General features: G+C 44.9%; 1 protein-coding gene across 1 annotated transcript; it reads left to right on the top strand.

Annotated features, from left to right (window-relative positions):
• Nucleotides 1-273: 273 nt before the first annotated feature.
• LOC148341614 (uncharacterized) lies at nt 274-1,748 on the top strand. Its single transcript, XM_088288714.1, has one exon. The coding sequence runs from the start codon at nt 314-316 to the stop codon at nt 1,694-1,696; it is 1,383 nt and encodes a 460-aa protein (XP_088144840.1). The 5' UTR covers nt 274-313; the 3' UTR covers nt 1,697-1,748.
• Nucleotides 1,749-11,296: the final 9,548 nt, after the last annotated feature.

The following is an 11,296-nucleotide window of genomic DNA, read 5'->3' as shown; positions in this document are numbered from 1 at the left end:
GCGGCAGGCACAATTCAAGGTAGCACTGTCGAAACAATATAAGACAAAGTCGCCGCATGAGGTTTGACTTGACCAGACCAAATGTGTGTTTGTCTTTTTGTGTCTTGCAGACGTCAGTGAAAACGATCTCCGTTCTGTGAAAGAGGAGCCAGACTTGACTCGCATCAAAAACAAGGAGGAGGAGGAGGAGGAGGAGGAGGAGGAGGAGATCAACAAGTCACCGGTGAACGATGTCCCTATAAAGACTGAAGATGAAAACAAGGGTGAGGACAACAAAGGGGCGGAGCCTACAAGCATCAGTTCAAGTCATCACATGACAACAGAAGGTGATGCTAATCACTGGGGGCCAACACAAGCACATAGTGAGGAGACATCATCACGCTGTTTTCATGATGATGATGACGATTCTGATGATGATGTTGACCATGACCATGACAATGTTGATGGGCAAGCCAAAGGTGAAAGGGCATGTCACACTGACTGTTGGGTATGTCCTCACTGTGGGAAATCATTAACTTCAAAGTCGTCTTTAAAACGGCACACAAGAACACACAGTGGAGAAAAACCCTTTTCCTGTTCAGTTTGTGGCAAAACCTTCTCTCGGAAGTCTAATTTAACGATCCACACAAGAACACATAGTGGAGAAAAACCTTTTTCATGCTCAGTTTGTGGCAAGAATTTCTCTCTCAAGTCAAGTTCAATGAAACACATAAGAACACACACTGGAGAAAAACATTTTTCCTGCTCAGTTTGTGGCAAGAGTTTCTCTCGAATGTCAAGTTTAAGAATGCACACAAGAACACACAGTGGAGAAAAACCTTTTTCCTGCTCAGTTTGTGGCAAGAGTTTCTCTCGAAAGTCAAGTTTAACAGAGCATATTAGAACACACAGTGGAGGAAACCCATTTTCCTGCTCAGTTTGTAGCAAAAGTTTCTCTCAAAAGTCTCATTTAACGAGCCACACAAGAACACACAGTGGGGAAAAACCCTTTTCTTGCTCAATTTGTGGTAAAAGCTTCTCTCGAAAGTCTAATTTAACAATCCACACAAGAACACACAGTGGAGAAAAACCTTTTTCTTGCTCAGTTTGTGGTAAAAGTTTTTCTCTTAAGTCACGATTAACAAAACATACAAGAACACACAGTGGAGAAAAACCCTTTTCCTGCTCAGTTTGTAGCAAAAGTTTCTCTCAAAAGTCTAATTTAACAATCCACACAAGAACACACAGTGGAGAAAAACCTTTTTCCTGCTCAGTTTGTGGCAAAAGCTTCTCAGTGAAATACCATTTCACAATGCACACAAGAACGCACAGTGGAGAAAAACCTTTTTCCTGCTCAGTTTGCGGTAAAAGTTTCTCTCGAAAGTCAAGTTTAACAGAACATATAAGAACACACAGTGGAGAAAACCCCTTTTCCTGCTCACTTTGTGGCAAAAGCTTCTCTGATAAGTCAACTTTAACAAAACATAGAAGAACACACAGTGTGGGAAAACCTTTTTCCTGCTCAGTTTGTGGGAGACGCTTCTCTGTAAAGTCAAATTTACGAATCCACACAAGAACACACAATGGAGACAAGCCATTTAGTTGCAGCGTTTGTGCTAAAAAATTCTTCACTAAACAGCAGGCTGAGAGACACGATTGTTCTGGTGAGAGTTGCAGCGATCCTTCAAGCTTAAAAAAAGGACAAAAAAAACCCTGAAGAAACCCGACTCTTGTCGACAGATGTCAAATTTCTTTTCGGGACAAGCACAACAGGAACAACTAACGTTACTTCGTCTTCAGCCGTGTCAGTCGCTTCTGGATTTGAATCGCCCGCAACGACCGCATTGTCAGTTTTCTTTCTCGTTCAGCTGGGTGGAGTCACGTGACTACAGCCGCTCAAGCCGTCTTAAAGGGGCATGAACATAGCTGCAGACAGAAAGGACTTCTTTTTTTTTTAAACACCGAATTTACCGACATGGGCAAAATGATTGTATTAAATTTCGGTCACAGTAAATTTTCCGTTTATCGCCCAGCCCTATGAGAATAGCAGCGATCCTTGAAGCTTAAAAAAAGGACAAAAAAAACTGAAGGAACCGACTCTTTGTGGAAAGATGCAAATGTGATTTTGAACAAAATATGCTAAATTAAATTTTGCAAAGTTTTTATTGACATTAAGCCAATGTGATCATTGCCAGAATAACCAATGTGTCTGAGTGATGATGATTTTTTTTGTGTGTGTTTTATATCAAACATGTAAATAAAATTAATTGCCTTTGCCTGGAACATTTGTTAACGTTATGCTTTTCAGTTGTCTTTTTAATCGTACCTAATGGGAAAGGTGTGAGAAGAAATGGTGCTTTTGAAATTGGTGCCTTCCACAATCATCAATAAAATGACTTGTTCCACTTGCTCAACTGGCCTTCATTACGCTGAGTGAATAGGTGAAAAACTGAACAAGAAGTTGAACTATGAAAAGAACAAGAGAGAGAAATGCAAGTAGTCTCAGTTTCTCTCAAAGGTTTTGGTTTGGCAGGAGTTGGCAACTTGATGGCGACTGGAGTCAGTGTTTGGCACCACGGAGATGATGATCCGCATCACGCAGTTCGTTGCTGCTGCTGTCTTAATTGGACTCTGGAGGTCACCCGCCAGCGTCCCTGAATTTCACCAGCGGATATTCAGCTATCCCAAGTCTGACCCCAGATTGTTGTGGAATTTTTAGCAGTTAGGGAAGATCAATGAGATAGTCTGGAAAATAAATTGTTTTTTGCGTCAGTATGCAGAGTGATCTCAGTGGGAGAAGTGCGTGGGAAGATACTGATGCACACAGGAAAATGAAGATTTATTTGACAGGAACTGCGTAATCTTAAAACAAAAAGATACTTTTTCTGCGTTGAGCCTACTTATCAGTCAAGGTCGTGTTGTTTTGGCTTCACAAAGAATCCTCTCGTACAAGAAGCGAAAGGCACTTTCTTCAAAAGCAGGTGGCCACAATAAATAACAAAAACCTTACTTGCAAAATAATTTTCCATAACATTAAGATTGAACAAAATAGTGACACAAATATTTAACAAGTAAACACAACTCACACAAATAACATACGATTGTCAGTTAAGGCGAAACACATCAAACAATTGTATGTTAAGTCGAGACATTGACTTCTCATTTTCTATGTAGCCCGACCGGCAAGTCATTCCTCTTCATTTGAGCAACCTTCAAAAGAACATCTCCCTCCTGCAGCTTCGGCTTCTTGGTCCTCCCTATACAACGAAACTCATATACTCATATACTCATTTTCCCAGCGATCCCAGAACATGTTAGCGAGGATCTGGACTCGCTGCCATTGACTCCTCAAGAGATCGCCGTCATTGAATTGGCCAGGTGGTACATGCGGTGTGCCAACCTTCTGGGTCAGCAGCATAGCAGGAGTGAGTATTACAGGCTGATCTGGATCCGTGGAGACAGAAGTGAGGGGCCTTGCATTGATAATTGCAGTAACCATGAAAGTCACCAAAACTTCGTGTGTGAGCCTAGCATGGCCATGCTGAAGGAGCATGGCATGCAGGATACGGCGTACAACACCAACCATGTTCCACCCATGCGAGAGCCATGCGGGGGATTAAACTTCCATTTGCACTCCTGTTCTGCATGATAGTTATCGATTTGTGAGTTGTGGCAACCGCTTTTGTCGGTCTGCAGCTCTCTGCCGGCACTCACAAAGTTCGTGCCATAGTCCGATCGGAACCGCTTCACAGAGCTTCTAATGGCGAAAAAAAACGCCTGAGCGAATTTATGAAGCATGACGTATCCATATACTCGATCACCTCAATGTGGACCGCCCGCGTACACATGCAGGTAAAAATGACTGCCCATCTTTTGGCATTGGCTTGACCACCTCTAGTTTTTCGCAACATCACCAACCCGGGGCCAAACACGTCCAGGCCGACATATGTAAAGGGTGGATCTGTACATAGTCGGTCGGTAGTCAAGTCAGCCATGATCTGTTCTTCCTGTTTCCCTCGCCGCTCGCAGCAGGTCACACAGTTGAAGATGAAGCTACTGATCGCTCTCTTTCCCCCAACGATCCAGAATCCGGCTGCCCTGATGGCTCCTTCCGTGAAATGTCTGCCCTGGTGACAAACTCTCTCGTGGAAGCGTCAGATCAGCAGCTGAGTAACGTGACGTCTGCTAGGAATGCTAGGAATGGTGCAACTCATCGGATGTGATCTGGGCTCTCGCTAGCTGACCTCCAACCCTGAGGATTTGATCAGGATCAATGAAAGGACAGAGCTTGCTGAGTGGGCTTGCCTTAGGGATTGGTCGCCCCTTTTGTAGACATTTGATATCCTCTGCATATATTTCACCCTGTATGGTACGAATGATTGTGGCTTTGGCCTGTTTGACCTCCTCTTTGTTGATGTGTTCACAGCACATGTGAAAGCCGTGACAATTGTTGTCCTTGGACCCCTTGGTAAAGGACTTAGCGATGTGTCCAAGTCGTGCAACAGCCTTTAGGAGGCGATTCCAAGCAGAGAACCGTTCGAAGCGTGTACTTCCAAGTTTGCTGTGTAACAAATTGGTGACACAAGTGGTGGCTTCTGTCCGTACATCTACATCTGACCCATGATTAACAAGACTAAAAGTCTTTTCTGGGGATCGATTCTTTGTTCTGGTCGTGAGGAAAGCAGGTCCCGTTAGCCATGTAGAAAAGTCCAGCTGCTCTGCCGGCAATGAAAGAATGGCATGATCAGCTGGGTTGTCGGTGGTGTGCACATAGCACCACTGATTTGCCTTAGTGGAACGTCTGATGCGCTGCACACGATTGTGGACATAAACGTAGAAGCGACTTGCCTCATTGTAGATGTAGCCAAGCACCACCTTGCTATCGGTGAATAACTTGACATCATCCAAAGCCACGTCCAACTCCTCTTGGAGCAGATCTGCTATCTCCACAGCCAATACAGTGGCACAGAGCTCGAGTCGTGGAACTGTGATCTCAGGTGTGGGGGAAAGCTTTGCTTTCCCGAAGTTGAACCCTACTTCGCTGTGACACTTGACATCTGTCACTTTCAGATAAGCGACTGCACCTATAGCTTTTGTGGAAGCGTCACAAAAAATACACATTACTTGTCTCTGAGCTGCAGTCTCACAGGTGTCCACTCGAAACTGTGTCCGTGGACAGGTCCCAGCCAAGGCCCAGGCTGCGTTGCATAGGTGTGAAATCCTGCCCAAGTTCGATCCCTTGCAGCTCCTTGGCAAGGTCTTTATTTGGAAATGCTCTCATCACATTAGATGTAGATTGGATTGAGCTAGCATGTGTTGGGCTCTCTCCAACACGTCAACTGCTTCCATCACACTGGAGAATGACTTGAGTCCATCATCGACGTAAAAGTGGCGTTCAACGAAGAGTCTCACGTCGGCTGCGTACTCCTCTTCTCCTTCCACGGCCGTCTTCTTCAGCCCATATATGGCAACGGCTGGTGACGGAACTCCACAATGTCCCCGTCAATCTGTTGGTTGTGAAACCACAGGAAGCGCAAATAATTACAATGCGTATCTTCAACTAAAAAGCTGTGGAACATTTGTTGTACATAAGCGATTATCAAAATGGGTTCTGATCTGAAGCGCACAAGCACACCAACCAAACTGTTGTTCAGATCTGGGCCGCTAAGTAGCACATCGTTAAGGATTGTGTTGTTGTACTGAGCACTCGAGTCAAAGACTACTCTGATTTGGCCTGGCTTCTGGGGATGGTAGATGCTAAAGCTTGGCAGATACCTGCATTCTTCATCATATTTCAGAGGAGGGGCTACTTCTGCATGTCCATTACAGAACATCTGTTTCATGAATTCCACATAGTGGCCCTTCATTTCTGGTTTCTTCTTCAAGGTACGCCGAAGTGAAAGAAGACGGTTGAGTGCTTGTTCCCTGTTGTTCGGCAAGCGCTGTCTTGGAAACCGGAAAGGAAGTGGCGCCACCCAGCTGTTTCATTCATCCTTAGAGAAATGTTCACTCATGATGCGAAGGAAGATTTCCTCCTCAACTGATAGTGCCAGTCTATGGTCATCTACGGGATGGCAAAAAATCTGCTTGTTGAGCTTGTCGTGGGCTGACCTTCTGTGAAGTTGTTTGGGATGTTCACCGACAAACCTCTCTTTAGCACAGATGCTGTTCACGTAGGGTGTAAAGAAGCTGGCTCGACCATTCTCCAGGATACTGGTCCTGAAAGTGTTCACAATGGGTTTGTGGGCTCCCTTGAGGCACACATCTCCGATAATTACCCATCCCAAATCGAGGCGTTGGGCGTATGGTGCATAATGTGGCCCATTGCATTGACTGCGGACTTTGTGGACTCAAATGATATCCCGTCCCAGCAGCAGAAGGATTTCAGTCGAAAGGTCAAGAGGGGGTATCTTGGAAGCAATTGTTCTCAGATGGTGATGATGTATGACAGCCTCGTGAGTTGGAATTTCCTCTCTGTTATTTGGTATCAGATTACACTCAATGAGTGTTGGCAGTGCTAGGGAAACTGCGCCGTCCATAGACTCTATCATAAAATCTGGGGCTCTTCTTTCCACTGGTCTCTGTTACGCCAGAGCATGTTTTCAGCGTGTAGGGGCAGACCATTCCTTGAACGCTAAACATGTCAAAGATCGCGGCTTTGGCCAGTGACTTGTTACTCTGGTTGTCCAATACCACATACATTCTCTTCTTCTGTTCAGGATGTCCTTTAGGATACACCATGACCAGACACATTTTGGAGCATGACCTTCCGCTTAAACCCTCCCCGCAGACCTCTGAGCAGCTGGAGGCAGTTACAGGCGAGTTCTCATTTTCCTCCCCGCAATTGCCCCCTGCTGAAGTGATGAGTTCTCTTGGCATCCAAGGAGGTGGACCGTCATGTAGGGCTGAGATGTGGTGGTCACTGTTGCACTCAGCGCAGCAAATGTCAATCTTACAGTCCCTGGCTTTATGGCTTGTTGACATACAACATCTGAAGCAAATATATAAGGCTCTTTCAGGAAACTCTTCCTTTCTTCCAAACTCTTCATTCTGAAACCCCTACATTTCCTGAGAGAGTGTGGTTTCTTGTGAAGGGGGCCGTTCTTCTCTGGGTCTATGAGGGAGTTGTCTTCATCTGAGGAGTTGGAGGCCTCAACCTCTGTTTTTTTTTTTTTTGCTGAGACAGGAAGTTTAGCTTTCCACTGCTTAGGTGAAGGCTTCTCATCCTTGCAGGGCGCTGTGCTGAAACCTTGGAGGGAAAAACTCGGATCCATTCTCATGTCTGCTTGACTATTCACGAAATCAACAAAAAATGAAAAAGGGGGATATAGGACGAGTTGCTCTTTCTTGTATGCCGTCCCTCGGCTAACCCATGTGTATTGGAGATGATGTGGAAGTTTCTCCACAATTGAGTTTATGCCTCTAGCTGAGTCAAGGAAACTGAGACCTGGTAGGTAACCTTCATTCTTTGCGGCTTCTATCTCAAGGAGAAGGTCTGCAAGCTCCTGAAGATGTTAGTTATTTTTGGTAGTGTTTTTTGGTAAATCCTTCAGATGTTGAAACAATGAAGCCTCAATCACCTCTGGAGAGCCATAAGCCTTATCCAAACGTTGCCATAGCTTGTTGAGTCCGGCTGTTGGATCGCTGACATGGACCGCTCTGATCCTCAGACCGTGTTCAAGGGACTCCCCGCCAAGCCACCTGGTGAGTAAATCCAGCTGCTCGCTAGGTTTGAGGTTCAAGCCTTCAAGGGCATTGTGGAAAGAAGATTTCCATGACATATAGTTCTCTGGACGATTGTCAAACACTGTGAACCCTGCGTTGAGGAGGTCGCGTCGAGCGAGGAAAGCGACTAGGTCAGAGACGTCTGTAGACTTGAGTGCGTGCTTGTCACTGACCTTGTGTGGTGAACTCGCTGTGCTGATGTCCTGTGGTAAGTAGGGAGTGAAATCATCGTCGTTGGCATAAGGAGACATTTGTTGGAGCGTGGTTTGAGGATGCTTGAAACTTTGTGTGGTAAGTGGCAATACGTGCCGCAACACGTGCCGATTGGCATCAAAGGTGTCTTCGTGTTGGGGTTGTAAAGTATTTCCCGTCTCTCTTTTATCATTATATTAATCTTTTATTCGATGGCTGAAGTGCGCATTAATAGAGCCATTTGTACGTTACTTAAAATCCGCTGGTGATAAAGGAGACCAATAGCTGCATCACTCTCAGCGTTTTGGTTTTCTGCAGCAGCTTCGAGCACCTTTGCAGTCGCCAGTGCATCTTCAGCTTCGCCTTCTTCTTTAAGAGCGTTCAGTGTTGCATCAATTTGCGTGCGTTGAACCATCATGTCATTTTGGAGTTTTGCATATTCAGCTTTTTTTCCGTCCAGCTTCCACCTTTGCTCGTGCTTCTGCTGCGATCTGGCTTGAATTTGATTTGGCAGAGCGATGCGAGGATGATGCTCTTTTTGCATTTGACTTGGAATAACGTGAAGATGACCCATTTGAAGCTCCACATTCTGACCTATTTTCCAAGTTAGATATTTCATGTCGGTCGGACATACTGCTGGAGTAGTGTGTAGGACATCCACACTTGCGCTCTTGATATGGAAACCTTTTCAATCTTCTGCCCTGACCATGTGTAGAACTGAAAATATGGTGTAGACAGTGTCGAGTGACGCGCGTTGTCAGGCAAAGTGATAGAACATATAGGAGGTAATATAGTATGAATTGGGCTAAGACCGAGTAGAAAGGTCACTAAATTTAGCCTTAACAAACAATTCTCAAGAATAGACACGAGATGGCGACAGTGCCGACGGCACGCCAGCTCAGATGGGGGTCTTATTGTTAATAAAAAATAGTTAAAACATACACATATCAAAGTCAATGCCTCAAAATGCTCTTGCTATGTTCAACACATGACTTACGATGAATCACATAACACGAATGGATTGGGGGAAAACCCCTAGTTAACTTAGACAGCCAGTCAGAGTGACTCACAGGGGAAAACCCTAGTTGGGCCGGATGACTCGCTGCATAGTTAGACAGTTAGTCAGGATGACTAGTTGTTCTAATGTTGGAATGATTATTGCTTTTACCATGTATTGTATAAGAAACATGCAACTTTTGAAAGAATGATCAAGTTACATATTTAGCCATAATGTATAAAATGGTTTTGCTTTGAAACTGCTTTGTGTATGAACATTACTTGTTGTCAGGTTCGCCAATTTGACATATAGGGGTCGTAGCTAAAAGAAGAGAGGCATTCAGCTCAAGTGGAAACAGAGAGGTTAACAAAGTTTATTTGGCAACTTCATCTTCCTTCTGTTCCCTGATGCTTTTCACACATTCCCTTTTATAACATCGGGGAATCAGATTACACTTCAAGAAATCAGATTACACTCGAGGGTGGTACAGTTCGTCTACTAAAAACTGGTTTAGTCCGGTTTATCGTTGGCGTGCCGCTGTGAGTCGCAGCTGACTTTGACGTCAACTTCCTCTATCAGGACCCAGCACGATGTTGATTACTTCAGACTTTGATGCCAACTTCTTCTATCAGGCCTCATCACAATGTTGTTTACTTCATCCTCACTTCTGAAGAAGTGCCGCCGCCCTGCCAATTGCAGACACCTCCCTGCAGTAGAGGTGTCCTCCTGTACCTCCACTCTGACTGTAAACACTCAGCATAGTTCACTCTATTAAACTGCAACATGTTATATGCACTACATATTAAAATAAGCTGCATCACGGCAAATGTATAATAACCTCTTCATATTATTCTAACACTTGTGTACATTATTACTTTCCGATGATGACACATGATGAAGAAGAAATGGAAAAGTGTATAACCTGTTGATTACAAAGAGAGAATGTAACAACATGTGTATTATGTATCCAATGTATTGAGCTGCATTGTATTACATTGGTTGGGTTTAACTAGTGAGCTGAGAGGATCAGAGAAAAACAAGTCAACGCCCTGGTTAGTGGTAAGGGAATGGAAAAAAACTAGCTGTGAGTCAGTGGGACTATCCACTCGTGACTATGAATCATGGAAACTTTGAGGCAAAGCAGGACTATGTAAGCCTCGCCCGAGAGGCACTAAGGGCTCTCTTTTCGCATTTCATGGGGACACTTTGACGGAGGATTCTATTTTTGTGCATTTTTCCCCTTTTTCGGGACTTAGGCTTTTTTCCACCTTCTCTCGCCCCGGCCGGACTCTGGTCCCTCGGCGGGATGGGTTTTACCTTTCCTCTATCGATTGGACACCACTAAAAAGGCTTAACCCCGATAAGGTAACGAAACCGAAGAAATAACTTTGTCCAAAGTTATTTCTGTTTTTTCCCCTCTTATTTCGCCTTATCGCTAGAATTCGAACCCTGGGGCTCTTCGGGAACTGATCACTCTCAGGAGGCTCACTATTTAAATTCAGACTTGACATATGATGATTTAAAAATCTTTTAACCCTCTTTTCTATCTGTTCCTCGTCTTCGATGGAATCTTTCTTATTTCTCGCACCGATTGTGACTGCGGGGACTCTGTGATGCCGTCGGGTTTGTCCTTTCTGTATCCCGCAACTGGCGGGTTCGGATGTTAAAACACTTCCTGGATGTATGTCACACGATCCCTTGTGTTCCTAAATAAATCTTGTAAGATTTTCGATTCTAAAAAACTATCTCTGTCATTCTTATGATTTGATTCATTCTCACCACTCGACCCTTTACATACGTGAGCGAACGGCTAAGTACCGACAACCTAAAAATAAAAATAAAGTAATAAAGTTTACTCCGGCTTTGAGAAACAAATCCGTGCGGTCCTCACAAGGGCAACGAAAATCCACTCGGTCAATAACAAATGCAAACAGATTCACTGAGGCGAAGCTGCCGTAAAAACGGAGTGGTCGGATCGCGGAGCTCCCGATTCGGTGGCCCCGCGAGCGATGGAAGACCGGATTGGCTCCGTAAAAGATTATAAATCTACGCGCGTAGATGTAAAAAGAACAATAATAATTACAGGGCAGTTAGCGAAGCTAGGCGAGTTCGCCTCGACACCGGCTTAGAAAGTAAATAGTGGGGCTTGAGGCGGAGGAAGGGTGCGCGGCGGCGAAGGGACTCGTTCTTTTCCTCTTCCCCGCCGCCCTTCACCTGCTTCCACCCCCACCCCTCTCGGACCCGTTGGACGGAGAGCCGGCACTTGGGAACCAACGATCCCGATGTGGTCCCCGACCCCGGGTAAGCGGAATCTGACAACAACGAGCTCAACAATTTTCCAATAAAAACACAAAGAGGAGTGAGTGTCTTACGTCACGTTTTTATGGAAGTCCTTTTTGTGGA

This window comes from Idiotropiscis lumnitzeri, chromosome 2, assembly GCF_059441095.1.
Source record: "Idiotropiscis lumnitzeri isolate Australia: NSW breed Sydney's pygmy pipehorse chromosome 2, RoL_Ilum_1.0, whole genome shotgun sequence".
Taxonomy (NCBI): domain Eukaryota; kingdom Metazoa; phylum Chordata; class Actinopteri; order Syngnathiformes; family Syngnathidae; genus Idiotropiscis; species Idiotropiscis lumnitzeri.
Note: the sequence above shows the minus strand (reverse complement) of the source record. Positions and strands in the feature narration are given on the sequence as shown.

What these genes read in the sequence shown, in the direction of transcription:
- LOC148341614 (XM_088288714.1), top strand. Translation starts at nt 314, where the DNA reads ATGACAACAGAAGGTGATGCTAATCACTGGGGGCCAACACAAGCACAT.